Source organism: Salmo salar, chromosome 14, assembly GCF_965601325.2.
Source record: "Salmo salar chromosome 14, fSalSal1, whole genome shotgun sequence".
Classification (NCBI taxonomy): Eukaryota; Metazoa; Chordata; class Actinopteri; order Salmoniformes; family Salmonidae; genus Salmo; species Salmo salar.
In genome coordinates this window covers 7,735,435-7,758,459 of record NC_138304.1, presented here as the reverse complement: position 1 = coordinate 7,758,459, position 23,025 = coordinate 7,735,435, and the positions used below count along the sequence as shown (strand labels likewise).

Below are 23,025 nucleotides of genomic sequence, written 5' to 3'. Positions count from 1 at the left end.
AGTCACACTCAAAATTAAAGTGGAAAACCACACTACAGGCTGATCCAACTTTGATGTAATGTCCTTAAAACAAGTAAAAATGAGGCTCAGTAGTGTGTTTGGCCTCCACGTGCCTGTATGACCTCCCTACAATGCCTGGGCATGCTCCTGATGAGGTGGTGGATGGTCTCCTGAGGGATCTCCTCCGAGACCTGGACTAAAGCATCCGCCAACTCCTGGACAGTCTGTGGTGCAACGTGGCGTTGGTGGATGGAGCGAGACATGATGTCCCAGATGTGCTCAATTGGATTCAGGTCTGGGGAACGGGCAGGCCAGTCCATAGCATCAATGCCTTCCTCTTGCAGGAACTGCTGACACACTCCAGCCACATGAGGTCTAGCATTGTTTGCATTAGGAGGAACCCAGGGCCAACCGCACCAGCATATGGTCTCACAAGGGGTCTGAGGATCTCATCTCGGTACCTAATGGCAGTCAGGCTACCTCTGGCGAGCACATGGAGGGCTGTGCGGCCCCCCAAAGAAATGCCACCCCACACCATGACTGACCCACCGCCAAACCGGTCATGCTGGAGGATGTTGCAGGCAGCAGAACATTCTCCACGGCGTCTCCAGACTCTGTCACGGCTGTCACATGTGCTCAGTGTGAACCTGCTTCATCTGTGAAGAGCACAGGGCGCCAGTGGCGAATTTGCCAATCTTGGTGTTCTCTGGCAAATGCCTAACGTCCTGCATGGTGTTGGGCTGTAAGCACAACCCCCACCTGTGGACGTCGGGCCCTCATACCACCCTCATGGAGTCTGTTTCTGACCGTTTGAGCAGACACATGCACATTTGTGGCCTGCTGGAGGTCATTTTGCAGGGCTCTGGCAGTGCTCCTCCTGCTCCTCCTTGCACAAAGGCGGAGGTAGCGGTCCTGCTGCTGGGTTGTTGCCCTCCTACGGCCTCCTCCACATCTCCTGATGTACTGGCCTGTCTCCTGGTAGCACCTCCATGCTCTGGACACTACGCTGACAGACACAGCAAACCTTCTTGCCACAGCTCGCATTGATGTGCCATCCTGGATGAGCTGCACTACCTGAGCCACTTGTGTGGGTTGTATACTCCGTCTCATGCTACCACTAGAGTGAAAGCACCGCCAGCATTCAAAAGTGACCAAAACATCAGCCAGGAAGCATAACAACTGAGAAGTGGTCTGTGGTCACCACCTGCAGAACCACTCCTTTATTGGGGGTGTCTTGCTAATTGCCTATAATTTCCACCTGTTGTCTATTCCATTTGCACAACAGCATGTGAAATTTATTGTCAATCACTGTTGCTTCCTAAGTGGACAGTTTGATTTCACAGAAGTGTGATTGACTTGGAGTTACATTGTGTTGTTTAAGTGTTCCCTTTATTTTTTTGAGCAGTGTATATAAAAACAGCATTTTACATCGGCGCGTGACGTTCAGAAAATATTTTCCCTCAAATGCTTCCGGTGAATCAGCACTACAATTTACAAAATGACTATTCGAAAACATTGTTCAAATGTAATATTGTCTTTCAAAGAATTATAGATTAACATCTCGTGAATGCAACCGCATTGCCAGATTTAAAAATAACTTTACTGGGAAATCACACTTTGCAATACACGAGGTGCTATGCTCAGAAAAATAGGCTAGGCGATACAGGTTAGCGCCATCTTGGAACCATCTAAAATCAAATATACTATTGTAAATATTCCCTTACCTTTGATTATCTTCATCAGAAGGCACTTCCAGGAATCCCAGGTCCACAACAAATGTAGTTTTGTTCGAAAAAGTTAATAATTTATGTCCCAATAGCTCCTTCTTGTTAGCGCGTTCCGAAGGCTACTCATAATGTACGAGGCGCGCGGGACTTGTCGTCACGAATGTGCAAAAAATATATATTTACGTTCGTTCAAACATGTCAAACTTTGAATAACATAAATCTTTAGGGCCTTTTTCAATCAGAGCTTCAATAATATTCAAGGCGGACGATTGCATTGTCTTACTAAACGTTTCGGAACGAGAGTGTACCCACGGGCGCCCGCGTCATAGTAGTAATGGCCCTCCCCCTATGACCAACTTTCCAGGCCTCTCGTTCGGTCAGTTTTTACCGGAGAAGACTCAAACCACTTTGTAAAGACTGTTGACATCTAGTGGAAGCCTTAGGAAGTGCTAAATGAATCCTAGCTCACGGTGTGTTTCATAGGCAAAGTGTTGAAGGTGATTCCACAAATCAGATTTCCACTTCCTGCATGGAATCTTCTCAGGTTTTGGCCTGCTTTAATAAATGGAGCCTCAGGATATATGGTTTCCAGTGAAGTTCATTGACGGCCGTTGGGGTATTGGCTTGAGGAGGGATATAAACGGCTGTGATAACCGAAGATAATTCTCTTGGGAGATAGTATGGTCTGCATTTGATTGTAAGGAATTCTAGGTCAGGAGAACAAAAGGACTTGAGTTCCTGTATGTTGTTATGACCACACCATGAGTCGCTAATCATGAAGCATACACCCCCGCCCTCCTCCTTCTCAGAGAGATGTTTATTTCTGTCGGCGCGACGCATAAAGAAATCCGGTGGCTGTACCGACTCCAACAACATATCCCGAGAGAGCAATATTTCCGTAAAAACAGAGAATGTTACAGTCCCGGATGTCTCTCTGGAAGGCAACCCTTGCCCTAATTGTGTCTACCTTGTTATCTAGAGACTGGACATTGGCGAGTAATATACACGGAAGCGGTGGGTAGTGTGCTTCAATTAGGGGTGTGTTTCCAATGTATTCTGATTGATATAAATTAGAATATACGTTTTTGACATTGTCTATTTCATTGTTGTCACAGGTGGGCATACCATCACTGTCATTTATTTGTGCAATTGTATGCAATGTGGCAGATTGACATAGTTGGTGAGCTAGTATCACTGGGTGTTTTTTGAAGAGCATATAGCCTGTCTAGGCTCAGGATACGTTCTGTAAACGTCTTAATTTTTTCTGTTTTCTTTTTTTCTTTTTGGTGAACGCAATCATTTGACCACTAAGGTAAGCTTTCATTGTTTCCAACCAAAATTTTTTTTTTCTTTTTTGTTTTAACTGAAAACCGATAAATAACATTTTTTACATTTGTCACATCCCTAATGAATACACACACACAGGTACAGTTGTGGCCAAAAGTTTTGAGAATGACACAAATAAAAATTTTCACAAAGTCTGCTGCCTCAGTTTGTATGATGGCAATTTGCATATACTCCAGAATGTTATGAAGAGTGATCAGATGAATTGCAATTAATGAAAATGAACTGAATCCCCCCCCAAAAACATTTCCACTGCATTTCAGCCCTGCCACAAAAGGACCAGCTGACATCATGTCAGTGATTCTCTCGTTAACACAGGTGTGAGTGTTAACGAGGACAAGGCTGGAGATCACTCTGTCATGCTGATTGAGTTCGAATAGCAGTTTTTCACAATTTTGCCTAAGAACACAGCCATGAATAAAGAATGGTACCAACACATCCTCCGAGAGCAACTTCTCCCAACCATCCAGGAACAGTTTGGTGACGAACAATGCCTTTTCCAGCATGATGGAGCACCTTGCCATAAGGCAAAAGTGATAACTAAGTGGCTCGGTGAACAAAACATCAATATTTTGGGTCCATGGCCAGGAAACTCCCCAGACCTTAATCCCATTGAGAACTTGTGGTCAATCCTCAAGAGGCGGGTGGACAAACAAAACCCACAAATTCTGACAAACTCCAAGCATTGATTATGCAAGAATGGGCTGCCATCAGTCAGGATGTGGCCCAGAAGTTAATTGACAGCATGCCAGGGCGGATTGCGGAGGTCTTGAAAAAGAAGGGTATTGACTCTTTGCATCAACTTCATGTAATTGTCAATAAAAGCCTTTGACACTTATGAAATGCTTGTAATTATACTTCAGTATTCCATAGTAACATCTGACAAAAATATCTAAAGACACTGAAGCAGCAGACTTTGTGAAAATTCATATTTGTGTCATTCTCAAAACTTTTGGCCACGACTGTACACACATACTGACACATTGTGTAATTGTTCGTTATATACTCTGAATTGGCTTACATAAGACCTTTAGGTATACAGTACCAGTCAAAAGTTTGGACAGAGCTACTCATTCAAGGGTTTTTCTTTATTTTTGCTGTTTCCTACATTGTCGAATAATAGTGAAGACATCAAAACTATGAAATAACACATATGGAATCATGTAGTAACCAAAAAAGTGTTAACCTCTTACATCTAGACGTTCCGCTAGCGGAACACCTGCTCCAATATCCAATGATAGGCGTGGCGCGAATTACAAATTCCTCAAAAATACAAAAACTTCAATTTTTCAAACATATGACTATTTTACAGCATTTTAAAGACAAGACTCTCCTTTATCTAACCACACTGTCCGATTTCAAAAAGGCTTTACAGCGAAAACAAAACATTAGATTATGTCAGCAGAGTACCCAGCCAGAAATAATCAGACACCCATTTTTCAAGCTAGCATATAATGTCACAAAAAACAAAACCACAGCTAAATGCAGCACTAACCTTTGATGATCTTCATCAGATGACACACCTAGGACATTATGTTACACAATACATGCATGTTTTGTTCAATCAAGTTCATATTTATATCAAAAAACAGCTTTTTATATTAGCATGTGACGTTCAGAACTAGCATACCCCCCGCAAACCTCCGGTGAATTTACTAAATTACTCACGATAAACGTTCACAAAAAATATAACAATTATTTTAAGAATTATAGATACAGAACTCCTTTGTGCAATCGAGGTGTCCGATTTTAAAATAGCTTTTCGGTGAAAGCACATTTTGCAATATTCTGAGTAGATAGCCCAGCCATCACGGTTAGCTATTTAGACACCCACCAAGTTTAGCCCTGACCAAACTCCGATTTACTATTAGAAAAGTTTGATTACCTTTGGTGTTCTTCGTCAGAATGCACTCCCAGGACTGCTACTTCAATAACAAATGTTGGTTTGGTTCAAAATAATCCATTGTTATATCCAAATAGCGCCGTTTTGTTCGTGCGTTCAAGACACTATCCGAAGTGTAAATAAGGGTCACGCGCACGACGCATTTTGTGACAAAAAATGTCTAAATATTCCATTACCGTACTTCAAAGCATGTCAACTGCTGTTTAAAATACATTTTTATGCCATTTTTCTCGTAAAAAAGCGATAATATTCCGACCGGGAAAGCGTGTTTACGTACAAAAGAGAGAGAAAATAAAAGCATGGGATCCCCTCTCATAGTCTCATAGTACTGTGACTGGCCACTATCCAAACGCGCTAATGTTTTTCTGCCAGGGGCTGCCTCGATATCATTCAGCTTTTTGCCGCCTTCTGAGAGCCCATGGGAGCCGTAGGAAGTGTCACGTAACAGCAGAGATCCCCTGTATTGGATAGAGATAATCAAGAAGGCCAAGAAATGGTCAGACAGGGTACTTCCTGTACAGAATCTTGTCAGGTTTTGGCCTGCCAAATGAGTTCTGTTATACTCACAGACACCATTCAAACAGTTTTAGAAACTTTGGAGTGTTTTCTATCCAAAGCTAATAATTATATGCATATTCTAGTTTCTGGGCAGGAGCAATAATCAGATTAAATTGGGTACGTTTTTTATCCGGCCGTGAAAATACTGCCCCCTAGCCATAACAGGTTAAACAAATCAAAATATATTTTGATTCTTCAAAGTAGCCACCCTTTGCCTTGATGACAGCTTTATTCACTCTTGGCATTCTTTCAACCAGCTTCACCTGGAATGCTTCTCCAACAGTCTTGAAGGAGTTCCCAAATATGCTGAACACTTGTTGGCTGCTTTTCCTTCACTCTGCGGTCCAACTCATCCCAAATCATCTCAATTGAGGTCGGGTGATTGTGGAGGCCAGGTCATCTGATGCAGCACTCCATCACTCTCCTTCTTGGTCAAATAGCCCTTACACAGCCTGGAGGTGTGTTGGGTCATTGTCCTGTTATAAATAAATCACTGACAGTGTCACCAACAAAGCATCCAAACACACCATCACACCTCCTGCATGCTTCACAGTGGGAACCACACATGCAGAGATTATCCGTTCACCTACTCTGCGTCTCACAAAAACATGGCGGTTAGAACCATAAATCTCAAATTTTGACTCAGACAAAAGGACAGATTTCCACTGGTCTAATGTCCATTGCCTGTGTTTCTTGGCCAACCAAGTCTCTTCTTCATATTGGTGTCCTTTAGTAGTGGTTTCTTTGCAGCAATTCTACCATGAAGGCCTGATTCATGCAGTCTCCTCTGAACAGTTGATGTTGAGATGTGTCTGTTACTTGAACTCTGTGAAGCATTTTTTTGGGCTGCAATCTGAGGTGCAGTTAACTCTAATGAACTTTATCCTCTTCAGCAGAGGTAACTCTGGGTCTTCCTTTCCTGTGGCGGTCCTCATGAGAACCAGTTTCATCATAGCGCTTGATGGTTTTTGCCACTGCACTTGAAACTTTCAAAGTTCTTGACATTTTCCGGATTGACTGACCTTCATGTCTTAAAATAATGATGGACTGCCATTTCTCTTTGCTTATTTGAGCTGTTCTTGCCATAATATGGACTCGGTCTTTTACCAAATAGTGCTATCTTCTGTATATCACTCCTGCCTTGTCAGAACACAACTGATTGGCTCAAATGCATTAAGAAGGAAACATTCCACAAATTAACTTTTAACATGGCACACCTGTTAATTGAAATGCATTCCAGGTGACTACCTCATGAAGCTGGTTGAGAGAATGCCAAGAGTGTGAAAAGCTGTCATCAAGGCAAAGGGTGGCTACTTTGAAGAATCAAAATATGTTTTGATTTGTTTAACACTTTTTTGGTTACTACATGAATTTTTACTAAATTCTACAATGTAGAATATAGTAAAAATGAAGAAAAACCCTTGCATGAGTGTCCAAACTTTTGACTGGTACTGTATGTCTGTTTGTCTCATCTTTTGGATCTGTAGGCTACGCACTTCCAGATCCACTGCTTAAACGTGTAGCCTACATGTGCACATCCGTCAGTTTGGCATCCCTAAATGATCCCAGATTGTCTGGGGTCTTAGAAGAGTAATACGTTTGTGTGGATAGGACCCAGGATATTACTCACGCAGACTACTAGCACAGCATAGAAAGAGGAGCATTGAGAGGGTGACTGTTGCAAATTGCAGACCTGGGTTCATATTGTGCCCGACTGAACACGCCCCTGAACAGTAACACCCTGGCAGGTAGCATAATTCAATATCCCGACTGTCACTGACAGACACAAGCTTCCCTGTGGACCCCACAGACACACCCACAGGGTCAGAGTGCTTGGGTGCTTTCACCACCTCATCAATATTACACTAGTCCCCGGCAGAAGAACTTAATACAGCCATTGACAAGTGTCCAAGATAAGCCAGAGTCACAATAGCGGACGTGAGCCAGTGTGACATTCTCCATCGACGGGGGGGGGCAAATATGGCACCCGATGTCGGTTTTGGTTGCACAAGTTTGAGAAAGCTCAAAGGGGTACAGGGTCAGTTCCATTTCATCTAGTCAATTTGGAAAGGTAAAGAGGGATATCTGAGATATTTCCTGATGTTCTTGGTCATTTTCAAGTCATTTTATATACATACATGCACGTAACTGCCAAAATAAAGGAAACCCCAGCATAGTGTGTTAATAGGGCATTGGGCCCTTACCAGCTGCCAGAACAGCTTCAATGTCTCTTGGCATAGATTCTGCAAGTGTCTGGAACTCTATTGGAGGGATGCGACACAATTCTTCCACAATAAATTCCATCATTCAGTGTTTTGTATATGCTGCTGGAAAACAGTCTCACGTGCCACTCCATAATCTCACATAATTGTTTATTTGGGTTGAGATCTGGTGACTGAGAGAGACACCGTTTTTAAACCCCCATGCTCCTTTGAGACTCCTCTTTCAAAGTCACTGAGATCTCTTCTAGACATGGCAGCCAAAATAAAGGTCCACTCTTACCCAAAGTAAGTGTATTACTCGATTGTTTGTTTTTGTTGTCATTTGAATTTGGTTGTCAATTGAAATTATTGGTAATTTGAAGCAAACTGGTAATTTACCTTCAGTTCTTGTGACTGGAAAATATGAGTGGGTCGTACATGCTCATGACAAGTGTTACAAAGCATTATACCTCCATCATAATGCATTACACCTGCAGGGTTTAAAAGTGAAGTTCAGTTTTTCGCAACATGATGGTTCCCCACCCTGAAAGTAGTCTATGGGCCAATAGAAACTGTAATCCATGGTTCGTTTTTCTTCGAACAGTCACTACAAACTGAGGAACCAATTGACTTTAAGTTGTAAAGTACTGAACTTGTCCTTTAAATAATGAGTTGGCTGAAATTATGATGGGATTATGGGACCCCACCCTGGCTTTAACTGTCATTCCTCTTCACCCCGGTGAAGGGTCAACGACGTCATCCTGCGGGTGAATGAGGCGGACGTGCGGGACGTGACCCACAGTCGGGCGGTGGAAGCTCTGAAGGAGGCCGGGTCGCTGGTGCGCCTCTACGTCCGCCGGAGGAAGCCTGTCTCCGAGAAGGTGATGGAGATCAAGCTAGTGAAAGGACCCAAAGGTACACAGCAACATCACAAGTGTTAAATCAACTAATAGTGTTACATTTAATTCAACACACTTACCCACACTACAGAGTTAATTCTACATTAAGCTTTTTTAGAGGGCCCAAAGGTAGTGTAGGAGAGACTATTTTGGAGTTGTTTCTTAAAATCTTATTTACTTTAACAGTAGTGATTTCAAAATGTCACACAAAAAATGTACATTTGTGACGTGCTCTATCATTATCAGTCGTTGTTGCATTTGCTAATTAGCATTAAAAAAATGATTTGTTTTAATCTCTAAATCAAAGTATAATTACACTTTTAAAGCCTCAGATGATAAGATGTAGCTATCAAAACAAGTATTTTGGCTAGCTAACAGTCAACTGACAAGCTAGCTAACAAGCTGTTTGGCTTGCTAGCCAGGCCTCGTATTTCTCGGTGCCACCAATGACCATGGTTAGTTGTATATGGGACAGTTGTAACACTGTCTTCAATGGTAAAGCATTTTTTTTAACTGATATTTGGATGATAATACACTAAGTTGACATTTTTCTTTTATCTTGCCCAGAACAGAGTATCCAAAATATTATATTTTGCATTAGTGTTAAAAAAGTGTACATTTTTCTGAAGTATTATCTTGGTTGCACTACCAAAGTTGATGTAAATAAGTTACATTTTATATAAATATGTGAAGGTGTCTATGTAATTACTTATATCATTTTAAGTAAGGGGTGACGTACAGCATTGCGTTACACCTAACCTCAAGCATAGAACTCTTTCCAAATTAGTCTTGTGAGAACATACAACAATAATTGTCATCAACTATACTGATAAAAAATTATATGTTTAGATACATGCATTATGTTCTACAGGTCAATAATCAAAACTGAGAGGTGGCAAAAAAAAGTAAGGCTTCCTCAATTTAAATAATTGATGGATTACAATTGACCAGTGTTACAATTGTCCCCGGTCTCCCTTACTTCTCTATAGGGCCCAAAGGTAGTGTACTCCATACATTTCAGGGCAAAAGGTAGTGTGATCCATACATTTCAGGGCCCAAAGGTAGTGTACTCCATAGGGGTGTGAACGTTAAAATGTTTAAGCCCTTAGATCGCAATATCTACTAAGCTAACATATGGAATTGTTTTAAGATGGTCATAAAATTGACAATTTAGGCATTTGAATTTTAGGACCCCTGTACGTATAAAACATTTAAAAAAAGATTTAACATTGAATTTGGCCTTTCCTGCTGTAGCCCATAGAAACTCATTGAATAACACATTTGTACATTGCAACACAGATGGTCAAAAATAAATCATAAGAAATAGAGTTTTGAAGTGTCTGTCCTATATCTGAGAGAACTCTGGAAAAAAAAAAACTTTTTAGACCCATGTTTGTTACCGTTATTCGTAACACCTTTGTTATTTTACCCCCTATGCACGTTGTGCCATTTCTACAGCCCGGTACTAGGTTACCTTCAGACGACTCCCCTGAAGCTTTTGTGCGTTGTAGAGCAAAACAACCAACACTTTCATATTTGTTAGAGCCTACCCTTTTTATTGGTGACATATTAGTTTGTAGCTCCAACGGTTCAGTCTGGACAGTTGGTTTTGGAAGAACACCGCTTCAAAATTACGACATCCGAGACAGTTCTGCTGTAAAGCTTGTGGATGTTGTAGAGCAGAACAACCGACACTGGTGCTCGTGAGAGTCATCTTTTGTTGGTGTGGACTTATTCGTTTGTAGCACAAATGGTTCAGATTTTACAGACAATTTCGTGACATTTTCTTGTCCGGATCCTCTCGTGTATAAAAAGACCGCTTTCACAAGATTTATGTCGTTGTAAAGAGGGGATTGAGCTGCAGCTGCTACAAGAAACGTCTCTAGCACTAACACATGGGGAGCTATTCAATATTGAAAATGGTATCACCGTGTGATGCTAGGGAGTGTCAATCGCCTTAAGAAAAATATCTAAACGAAAAACAAAAAATTCTCCTTTCAGCAGGACAATAATCTAAAACACAAGGCCAAATATACTCTGTAGATGCTTACCAAGACAACATTGAATGTTCCTGAGTGGCCTAGTTAGTTTTCACTTAAATCGGCTTAAAATCTATGGCAAGACTTGAAAATAGCTGTCTAGCAATGATGAACAACCAACTTGACAGAGCTTGAAGAATTTTAAAGGATAATGTGCAAATATTGTACAATCCAATTGTGCAAAGCTAGACTTAAGTAGGAAGACGCACAGCTTTAATCACTGTTAAAGTACTGAATACTTATGTATCCGTTTTTAATTCCGGCTGTAACCCAACAGCATGTGGAATAAGTCAGTATGAATACTTTCTGAAGGGACTGTAGACCTAGTGCACCTTTCTGTCTGCCTGCCTGGTGGCCTTCCTGCTTATACTGTGCGCCCCGGCTCTCTCTCCGTCCCTCGCTAGCTCGCTATGAAAGATTTGAAGGGTTTGTTCTCAGAAGTACGGCAACTAATCAGTCTCCTCCGTTCCAAAAATCCAGAATCTTAGCAGTCTATTCTTAGTGGAATTGAATCTTGACACTCAGAAATGGGAGTCGACATCGGGAGTCGATGTGCAAGGAGTCAAGGATAACTGTCATCATCGATAACAGTTGGAAAAATGGCAACAAAGCACAGCAACAAAGTCCTGTATGGCAATACTTTGAGAAGTTAAATGAGAAAGAAGTGCTAACTTAGCGAGGTGCAATTGAGGTACAGTAATAGTACAACGGGTGCAATGCTTAACCATCTGAATGGGACGCACCGTGAGACCCAAACTGTTTCTGGCAGCAGCATTGTAAATTCATGTGGAATTTTATGAATTTGTCTTATAGTTTGAGCTGGAAATCCATAAAGGCAGTTTAAACATTAAGAAATGTTTTCATTTGTCACATCCGTAGTACTCCACACATTTCAAGGCCCAAAGTAGGGCCCAAAAGTAGACTGTTCAGCGTTAGCTAGCTACCTGATTACTCAAGCCACGTGGAAACGTTAGCTCGCGCTAGCTACCTGATAAGCGCGATCATTATTATTAAGATAAAACCATCTTAAAATAAAGCCATTCTACTGCCAATGTTTTACCTATGGAGATTGCATGGCTGTTTGCTAAATTTTATACGTCAGCAACGGGTGTGGCTGAAATAGCCAAATCTACTAATTTGAAGGGGTGTCCACATACTTTTGTGTATATACAGTGCCTTCGGAAAGTAATCAGACCTCTTGACTTTTTCCACATTTTGTTAGGTTAGAGCCTTTTTCTAAAATTGATTAAATATTTTTTTTCCCTCATCAATCTACACACAATACCCCACAAAAACAAACAAATACAGTTTTTTTTTAAAATATGTGTACATTTTATAAAATAAAAAACGGATGACATTTACATAAGTATTCAGACCCTTTACTCAGTACTTTGTTGTAGTTTGGCACACCTGTATTTGGGGAGTTTCTCCCATTCTTCTCTGCAGATCGGTTGGATGGAGAGCGTTGCTGCACAGTTATTTTTAGGTCCAGAGATGTTCGATCGAGTTCAAATCTGGGCTCTAGTTGGGCCACTCAAGGACATTCAGAGACCTGTCCCGAAGCCGTTGCCTTGACTGTGTGCTTAGGGTCATTGTCCTGTTGTAAGGTCCTGAGCGCTCTGGATCAGGTTATCATCAACGATCACTCTGTACTTTGCTCCGTTCATCTTTGCCTCGATCCTGACCAGTCTCCCAGTTCCTGCCGCTAAAAAACATCCCCACAGCACGATGCTGCAACTACCACGCTTCACCGTAGGGATGGTGCCATGTTTCCTCCAGACTTGACGCTTGGCATTCAGGCCAAAGAGTTAAATCTTTGTTTCATCAGACCAAAGAATCTTGTTTCTCATGGTCTGAGTGTCTTTAGGTGCCTTTTGGCAAACTCCAAGCGGGCTGTCATGTGCTTTTTACTGAGCAGTGGCTTCCGTCTGGCCACTCTACCATAAAAGCCTGATTGTTGGACTGCTGCAGAGATGGTTGTCCTTCTGGAAGGTTCTCCTATCTCCAGAGGAACTCTGGAGCTCTGTCCTAGTGACATCGGGTTCTTGGTCACCTCCCTAACCAAGGGCCTACTCCTCCGATTGCTCAGTTTGGCCCGGCGGCCAGCTCTAGATAGAGTCTTGGTGGTTCCAAACTTCTTTCCTTTCCTGATGGAGGCAACTGTGTTTTTGGGGACCTTCAATGATGCAGAAATGTTTTAGTCGTGCCTCGACACAATCCTGTCTCAGAGCTCTACGGACAGTTTTTGCTCTGACATTTACTGTCAACTGTGTAGGACCTTATATAGACAGGTGTGTGCCTTTCCATATCATGTCCAATCGATTGAATTTACCACAGGTGGACTCCAAGTTGTAGAATCATCTCAAGGATGATCAATGGAAACAGGATGCACCTGAGCTCAATTTCCAGTCTCATAGCAAAGGGTCTGAATACTTATGCAAATATGGTATCTGTTTTTTATGTGTAATAAATTGGCAAACATGTCTAAACCTGTTTTCGCTTTGTAATTCAGGGGTATTGTGTGTAGATTGAGGAACATTTTATTTAATCCATTTTAGATTAAGGCTGTAACGTAACATTCTGGAAATAGGGAAGGGGTCTGAATACTTTCTGAATGCACTGTGTATGAAAAATTCAGTCACTAATCTCGGTTAACTGGAACAAACATTTCTCATTGTTGGACATTCAGATTCGATGTCTCCACTCTCGCAAACGGAAAAGCCCCGCTTCCGAAATTATCACCTGTGTTTATCATTCGTGTGTATAAAGCAGAGAATGAGACTCAACATGGAAGTGCGTGAGGAGGATATTTGACACTGCTATTTACAATCATAGCATTGTCCCATTCCATCCCTTCCTTTAAGCCACTGCAACAGTTGTTTAAAATTAGTTGCATTTTTCGTCCAAATATTGTTTTTGAAATTTGAGTCCCAACTGAATGTTCTAGGCTACTCAATGCATTGTTATTGGCGCTGATGAATACAATTACATTTCTAAAGGAGTCAAATAATTTGTAGGAAAACGTTTTGTCGTCATTGTGATGTCATCAGATTGACCTTGGATGTAGTATAACATTAGCTAACTAGCTATGATTGAGGTTAAAGTATACAGTATACCACAAAACATGCATGCTCCAGTTTTCACGCAAAAGTTTCACGACTAGGTGAAAAATCGATATGCAGAAAACACATTTCCAATTCACACGTGTATAATACAAACTTGTACATGTGTGAAATACGACAAATATAAGCTCCCACCTAATAATAAGCTCCCACCCACGTCAAGTTTAGTTTTTATAAATGCATTTATAAAAACTAAACTTGACGCGGGAATGTGCTTAGCTTCCCTCAAACTTTAGGTAAAAATATACTGAAAAGACAAAAAAAAGCATTTTTGCATTATACAATAGCTATTTCTAACTATCTATTATCAATTTCATTTCCATGATCATTGCAGAATAAATTCTTTACCTTTTCTAACTGTGATGGTTTCATACTCGTGATGTAGCCTACTTTACAGTAGTAAATAGATACACTATTTCAAGTATTTTGCTCTAACAGTGCAGCATATTTTGTTTCTGGAAAAAGTAAACGCAAAACATTATAGAATTCAAATGATCTGTTTACAGGTCCACAACATTTTGCAATAGTTTTTTTTTTTCTGAAAATGTCAGACACAGCAAATGTCGCAGTTAAAGTGATCAAATTTGGCAACACTTCCAGAGACGTTTGATCAAGTGCGCCATTGCTATTTCTTTTAGAAACTACCATGGCCTTATTCCAATACTTTTTGTCACCATAAAAGATGAATGATGGGTGTTTTTCAAGTAAAGTTTTAATACTTATTCATGCGCACACAGTTTCAGGACAGGTCTGATTTATACCTGTAAACATGTTATTTTGATAACACTGTAGCTTATGATTGTCAGCCCAACATCCTTTTTTACTCTAGTTTAGTGTCTGGTGAATGTCTGTTTAAATTTCACACCACCTCACCTTCTTATTCATTACTTTAGTTTAACACCAGCTGTCATGTGTATTTCATGCTTTTATTGAGATTAACCTGGTCAAAGGAATGTAGCATGAGTACTGGCAGTGTGGATGTGTTTTGTTTCTTTCCTCTTTTTAGCAAAGTAGCTTGAGTTAAAATCCCTCATTGCCGTATAATTATACAGGCAAGAGAAGAATGCCTCGGATTCCTAGGAAACATATCAGAAAAACACATTTTCCCCATGATTGCATTGTTTGCTGGTGATGGGAATTTCATTATTGTTATGCTAATACAGTGAGTGTGATTTTTTTTCAGCATACATATTTATTTTCACAGATTGGTTAACGTTATGAAAATTCTCCTCTTGTCTCGTCCAGGTCTTGGTTTCAGTATAGCAGGGGGAGTGGGGAACCAGCACATCCCAGGGGACAACAGCATCTACGTCACCAAAATCATCGAAGGAGGAGCTGCACACAAAGACGGGAGGCTACAGATAGGAGACAAACTTCTGGCTGTAAGATCACTATTTCCATTTCCATCGTCCTTCATTCCACTCATTTAGATACATGGTCATTATTACAGATACATCAGTACCTCAGAGCCCTTGCATTAAGGCTTCACCATTTCCATGAGACAGGATTGGTGGTGAGTGTTTTTTGACACGTTTGTGTTTTTTATGTTACTGTTACTGTGATGTGTTTCCATATTTGAGTGTGCAGCTCCCTGAAATATAAAGTTCGTATGATATGTTTTGAGGGTGCACCTTTAAAGTGGAAATCTGCACTACCTCATCATTTTTTTTAACTTCTGAATTAATTCAATGTTCCCCTTTATTCTTGAAGAATATAACTTAGAAATGCCTCATGAACTTTAGTTCAACTGCCATCAGAACCCAAAATATAAGCTTATTCAACCCATAAGAGTCTAAGCCCTGCTCCATTCGGACAATTTTGTGAGAAGAGATTTTCGAGATGTCTCATGGTATGACAAACACCACTCTAGCTCTGTCACCTTTTATCGCAGATGTGGAAGTGCGACATCAGCGGATGCATTTGGGTTGAGATGCATCCAATGCCAAAAAAAATAATATTTTTATTTATTTTGCTAACTAGATTCCTGCAGGGGTGCAGACACCGACTCTAGGGGGTTAACTCCAATGTTGATAAGTAAATGGAAACAAGCACTTTATACCCCTCAAAACATGGTTAAAACTATAATGTTAATATCATGAATGCTCAGTCCTTGCATCCATACCGTTGTCTATGAATTTGAGTGGTTACATTTCTCCAGGCCTATCCCTCAGCTTTTTACCAAAACGGGTGAGGAGTTCGCTTCGCTTCAACTGCTGATTGCCGCTTTAACTGTGTTTTACAAATGTGTACATTCACGTCTGATCTCACATCAATAAGTGTAAACTTGTCCGAGTGGTCCATACAACGTGTGTGTATATCTGTCTCTGTGCAGGTGAACAGTGCTTGCCTTGAGGAGGTGAGCCACGAACACGCTGTGACTGCCTTGAAAAACACCCCCGACGTGGTCTACTTGAAAGTAGCAAAACCCAACAGTGTCTTCATGAATGACAGTTTCGCCCCGCCTGACATCACCAACTGTGAGTTTCCACTTTGTGAGTTTCCACTGTCTTTCCCCTTTGTGACTTTCTACTTTGACTTTCCACTTTGAGTTTTGAGTACATCCCCTTTGTGAGTTTCCACATTTGATCAATTGTTATGAGGGTCGTCCACCTCACTCCTCAGGTGAAACCTCTGCCTCTATATATATACACTATCCTGCTGCCTACAGGATGGTATTCTAAAACAACTTAACCTTGTGAGTAGGAGTTGGTATTGTAATCTGAGGGTTATTCCAATTCCCTCATATTTAAGTGAATCTCTGACTTCATTTCAACAAAAAATGGAAATAGCCAATAGACTGTGTCAGAGAAAAGTTTGAACAACAATCCCTGTAGTGACATTAACAGCTATTCCCCTAATCACATATTGTGGGGGGATAAGGAGTCCACAAACGATCAAAAACCAATTTGCGACAATGATGAAATGTGGAAAAGAGAATAGCAGCACCCTGTCGTTTTCCCAGTACAGGGTCGGTAGGAGAAAGTGTGTCAGATGGCTGACGCCCAATGGGAGGCGGTGGCTACAGCACCAGGCACCATATTGATTTGCGCTGCTGGCTAGCGGCAGAGCCAGCGGGGGCACTAACAACCCACTAGAAGAGAGGGCTCAAACTCATATCGATTGGACACATCTGAACAAACCACCCCCTCACAGGACAACTCACACCCCCACATGCCCCCTGCAGCCATCAGGCCAGGGCCTAGCAAAGTGATTTTCTGAGTATTGACTATGACAATTCCATGTCAATTCTATCAACCCGGGAGTTTCATTGATATTCCAATTTAGAAATTGATGGGGGAAAAATTAAATAAAATAACTGGCTCTTTAGTTCTGGAACTGGAATTCATAATTTAATTCATTTCCTGAAATCAGTTTAATTGGAATTGAATTGATCCCCGTCTTTTTTTAACACACACATCCTTCATTATTCTTTGAATGGCTTGTTTCAAAGTCAAAATCAAGGTGACGCCCTACAATCCCTTCAGTGCAAATAAGTGGTAGAGGTCTACTTCGGTTTGCTTCTGAATGTTTGATTGTGATCCAAGGACAGAAGGTGAATCCTTGGTCAGATTACCGCTGGATTCAGTGTTGTGACACAAGGGCAGTTTGAACTACCTGAGACTGAAGATGTAACATTGGTGGTTGGATCAATGTCCGTCTAAAGGCAGACCAAAACCATGTGGCAATGTAGTGAAGAAAGTGACCTTGCACCTGCACCTTTCACTTAGCTAGTATTGCTTCAGTAGACATCTAGCTGTGTAGAATGTAAGCAGTCTCAAAGTGATCAAAAGCACAGCATGGTTAATCATCTTCTGTAGCAAAAGCAGTGTTGCCTCAAAAGATTAGCCAAAGACGCCTACGATAAGGCCGTCAGCACCATAACCAAGTTGATTTTCTCAAGGGACCATTGGAATCAGTGACTGCATCCACCTTGGTGCTCCGCTCTCTAAAAAGCCTTCTAACTAGAGCCTAACCGATCCATCCAATACTATCATAGATTCCCACTGACAAGGATTCTGTAATGTTGCATGTGGCCCAAAAAGCACCCTATTCCCTATATAGTGCAGTACTATTGACCAAGTCCCATGGGCCCTGGTCATGAGAAGTGCACTATATACGGAATAGGGTGCCATTTGGGACGCAGTTGCTGTCATGAAGCACAAGCTTAGAGGCGTGAAGGGCGAACAGCAAAATTAAATCATGGACGCTAGCATCACGTGGTCACTGCTGCTTTCTCCGTCCCCACCCCCCCATGCTAATCCAGACAGCAATACACTAATGCAGAGGACAGGAGGGGAGTGCAGCAATATGTATAATGATGTCCTGCCAGGACGGGTGGTGGAAGATCTGAGCCGGAGTTAATGAATGAGAAATAATTCTGTTTAGTGTCGCACAATAGCTCAATCATGGGAGGCTTTAGGAAAAAGGGGAAATAATTGTGAGGATGGGCCCTATGGTGCGCTACCGCATCCCCTCATCCTCTTGTTCCTTGTTATCATAAGCACCGATTGGGAGGCTTTAGGAAAAAGGGGAAATAATTGTGCGGATGGGCCCTATGGTGCGCTACCGCATCCCCTCATCCTCTTGTTCCTTGTTATCATAAGCACCGATTGCGCTGATTGGATCAGAGAAGAGGAGGGTGGGAGGAACACACACAAATTAAGTGTGCATCGAAGCGAGGGTTTATTTCCTGTTGCCTTTGAGAAAGAACGACAGTATATGCCGTGCAGTGTTCAATCGCTGTCTGTGTATTGAGACCTACTGAATATTTGATGTGAAGGGCAAGAACAAAACGTTGATTATGTCTACTGTTAGTGGGTCTTTGTTTTACCCAATATTTCAATACAAATATGACTTCAGGTGGTAATTTTGTCAATAGATAGATTTCTATTAATGCATAATTCTCATTTCAGGCCTTTGCGCTTTAAACCCTCAAGGGATTTGGCAGAATTAGCACAGCACTTAACTACAATATTTTTTGGTGTTGATAATGAAACCTATCACAAAGTCAGTAGTACATTTGTTCATGTATTCATTCTGTTTCGATGTACACTACATGACCAAAAGTATGTGGACACCTGCTCGTCGAAGCCCTCTCTTCTATTGGGTAACACTTTACGTGACACCCAGCATCATAACATGTTATGACCTGGTCATAACCATGTCAGAGTTTGTCATAACAGCTTGCATAGCTTGTCATAAACTGTTTTAATATGGTTATTACACTGTCAGGACCCATATATTTAGACCTGTTGTGACATATATTGTGTTGTTTTATGGCTGTTTATGACACATTTGTCAAAACCTACCACACCAGGCAAAACATTCCATTACACCATAGCCTACGTGTCAACAGAATGTTTGTTTTATTTTTTATTTACCAAACTATCATTTCTCATTTTAGCCAATTCAATTGCGGTCATTCTGTTGCTGATTTTTCAGTCATTCTGTTGCGGATTTTGTAAGAGTGTATTTTCTACAAGTAAAAAAAAATAAAAAAAACCTGACTGTAAATAATTCATTTCAACAACAAAGTATTTAAGAAACAAACTTTCAAACGAAAATGAAACTTCTTGACATGGCGCAAACTCATTTGAATAAATGTGGGTTTTGACACTTCTGTAGGTTTCATAACCAGCCATAAAATAATACATTTTTACATTTTAATCATTTAGCAGACGCTCTTATCCAATCTACACAGAATGCCCCATAATGACTAAGCGAAGAACTGTTTTTTAGACATTTTTGCTAATTTATTAAAAATAAAATAAACATTCCTTATTTACATAAGTATTCAGACCCTTTGCTATGAAACACAAAATTGAGCTCAGGTGCCTCCTGTTTCCATTGATCATTCTTGAGATGTTTCTACAACTTGATTGGAGTCCACCTGGGGCTAAATTCAATTGATTGCACATGATTTGTAAAGGCACACACCTGTTGAGAGTGCATGTCAGAGCAAAAACCAAGCCATGAGGTCGAAGGATTTGACCGTAGAGCTCTGAAACAGGATTGTGTTGGAGCACAGATCTGGGGAAGAGTACCAAAACATTTCTGCATCATTGAAGGTCCCAAGAACACAGTGGCCTCCATCATTCTTAAATGGAAGAAGTTTGGAACCACCAATACTATTCCTAGAGCTGGCTGCCTGGCCAAATTGCGCATTCGGGGGAGAATGGCCTTGGTCAGGGAGGTGACCAAGAACCCGATGGTCCCTCTGACAGAGCTCCAGAGTTGCTCTGTGGAGATGGGAGAAACGTCCAGAAGGACAACCATCTCTGCAGCAGTACACCAATCAGGCCTTTGTGGTAGAGTGGACAGACGGAAGCCAGTCCTCAGTGAAAGGCAATTGGCAGCCCGCTTGGAGTTTACCAAAAGGCACCTAAAGGAGAAATAAGATTCTTAGTCTGATCCAACCAAGAACTCTTTGACTTGAATGCCAGGCGTCATGTCTGGGGGAAACCTGGCACCATCCCTATGGTGAAGAATGGTGGTGGCAGCAGCATGCTGTGGGAATGTTTTTCAGCGGCAGGTACTGGGAAACTAGACAGGATCAAGGGAAAGATGAACTGAGTAAAGTTCAGAGAGCCCAGACTTTAACCCGATCGAACGTCTCTGGAGATACCTGAAAATAGCTGTGCAGCATAGCTCTCCATCCAACCTGACAGAGCTTGAGAGTATCTGCAAAGAAGAATGGGAGAAACTATCCAAATACAGGTATGCCCATCTTGGAGTGTCATACCCAAGAAGACTCGAGGCTGTAATCGCTGCCAAAGGTGCTTCAACAAAGTACTGAGAAAAGGGTTCAATCATAGCTAGCTAACATTAGGCTATAGCTAGCCAAGCAAATGGCTCTGAGATATGAATAATAGGATCATACACGTAACGTCAGCCAGCTAGCTAACAGTACACTTTAACTTGAAACCACTTTCTGTCAAAATTAGAAATGTATCTTACCCGTACACATCATTCATGGATGGACGTGTCTCCTGTGTGATGCCATGTTTGCTCTTAGTTTGAAGATGTAATCCAGAGACAAGGTGTTTTCTCCATCTCCTTAGCTATCATACTCGAATTCTACTGATTTCAAAACTCAGTCCTCCATAAAGTGGAGAGCAACATTTATGCAGTTTTACTACATGATACATTTTTTTTTTTTTAAAGCAGCTTTAGACACGATTACCTAGACATACTGACCAGCTCAAATAGACAGAAGCGTGCTATATGACAGACCAATCCAAACTCATCTCTTGGCATGTCCAGCCCACTCATTATCTCAGCCAATCAAGGCTAGTGCGATGGTTGCTGTTTTTCTGTGGCTAAACCATCTAGGCTGGTAATTTAACAATTGTATTTGTATTTACAGATGGCATACAAGTTTGTTATTAAGGCATGTTAAGGTTCACATGTTCGAGAAGGCATTTCTGCCAAACACATTTTGTTAAAAATAAAATGTTGAAACTGCTCTCCTGTGAAGTAGTGACCTGCGACATACGCCTAGTTTCCTGAAACAGGTCTCAAATGGTTTCATAGGTAAACAAAAGAGCAACAATGACAGCATCTCAGTTCAGTTAATAAGAGGTTTTAACTGTGCAAGAGGTTAAGAGCATGGTCTGGCCAACTGACTTTGATGACATGACAAACTTGTTAGCAGGCGGTCATGAGAGAGATGACATACAGTGCCTTCAGAAAGTATTCACACCCCTTGATCTTTTCCACATTTGTGTTACAACCTGAATTTAAAATTGATTACATTTTGATTTTGTCACTGATCTACACACATTACCCCATAATACCCCGAAATGGAATAAATTATTAGGAATGAATACAAAATAAAGCTGAAATGTCTTGAGTCAATAAGTATTCAGCCCCTTTGTTTTGGCAAGCCTAAATAACGTTGCATTAAAATATGCTTAACAAGTCACAAGGAGTTGCATGGGCTAACTCTGTATGCAATAATGGTGTTTAACATGATTTTTGAATGACTACCCCATCTCTGTACCCCACATATACAATTATCTGAAAGGTCCTACAGTAGAGCAGTGAATTTCAAGCACACATTCAATGACAAAAACCAGGGAGGTTTTCCAATGCCTCGCAAAGAAGGGCACCAGTTGATAAATGGGTAAAAAAAAAGCAGACATTTGAATATCCCTTTAGTCATTGGTGAAGATACACTTTGGATGGTGTATCAATACACCCAGTCACTACAGATACAGCCGTCCTTCCTAACTCAGTTGCTGGAGAGGAAGGAAACCACTCAGGGATTTCACCATAAGGCCAATGGTACCTTTAGACCAGTTCGATTTTAATGGCTGTGATAGGAGAAAACTGAGGATTGATCAACAACATTGTAGTTACTCCACAATACTAACTTAATTGACAGAGTGAAAAGGAAGCCTGTACAGAATCCAAATATTCCAAAACATGCATCCTGTTTACAACAAGGCACTAACTTTTTGTCCTGAATAAAAAGTGTTATGTTTGGGGCAAATCCAATTCAACACATTACTGAGTACCACTCTCCATATGTTCAAGCATAGTGGTGGCTGCATCATGTTATGGGTGTGCTTGTAATCGTTAAGGACTGTGGAGTTTTTCAGGATAAAAAAGAAACGGAATAGAGCTAAGCACAAGAAAACCTGGTAATCTGCTTTCCACCAGACACTGAGAGATGAATTCACCTTTCAGCAGGACAATAACCTAATGCACAAGGCCAAATCTACACTGGAGTTGCTTACCAAAAACACAGTGAATGTTCCAGAGTGGCCGAGTTACAGTTTTGACTTAAAACTGCTTGAAAATCTATGCCAAGACCTGAAAATGGTTTTCTAACAATAATCAACAACCAATTTGACAGAGCTTGAAGATTTTTGAAAAGAATAATGGGCAATCCAGGTGTGGACAGCTTTTAGAGAATATATTAGTGTTACATTTCTAAAGTAATAAAAAAATGTTTTACAAATTCATATTTAGCATGCCCCCTAAACAGCTGTTTGTCATAGGAGGTGAAGACAGAGATGAGCTGTAAAGTGTCTTCATGTTAAATAAAATGAAATGTATTGGTCACGTACACATATTTAGCAATGTTATTGCGAGTAGCGAAATTCTGTTCCAACAGTGCAGTAGTATCTTAACAATTCTACACAATACACACTTTTAAACGTAAAAGAATGGATTTAATAAATAAATAAATATTAGGACGAGCAATGTCAGAGTGGCATTGAATAAA

At 41.0% G+C, this 23,025-nt stretch overlaps 1 protein-coding gene across 32 annotated transcripts in view; it reads left to right on the top strand.

Annotated features, from left to right (window-relative positions):
• LOC106568684 (discs large homolog 1-like protein) overlaps positions 1 to 23,025 on the top strand; it is a 338,585-nt gene that overhangs the window by 211,151 nt on the left and 104,409 nt on the right. For 20 of the 32 annotated variants that reach the window (XM_014139215.3, XM_014139236.3, XM_014139233.3 and 17 more), the window contains 3 exons: positions 8,479 to 8,648; positions 15,039 to 15,175; positions 16,126 to 16,270. In XM_014139215.3, coding sequence (XP_013994690.2) covers positions 8,479 to 8,648; positions 15,039 to 15,175; positions 16,126 to 16,270 — 452 coding nt within the window. Of the gene's footprint in view, positions 1 to 8,478; positions 8,649 to 15,038; positions 15,176 to 16,125; positions 16,286 to 23,025 lie in introns of all 32 variants that reach the window. The other 12 variants (XM_014139222.3, XM_014139214.3, XM_014139211.3 and 9 more) reach the window with 1 other exon arrangement.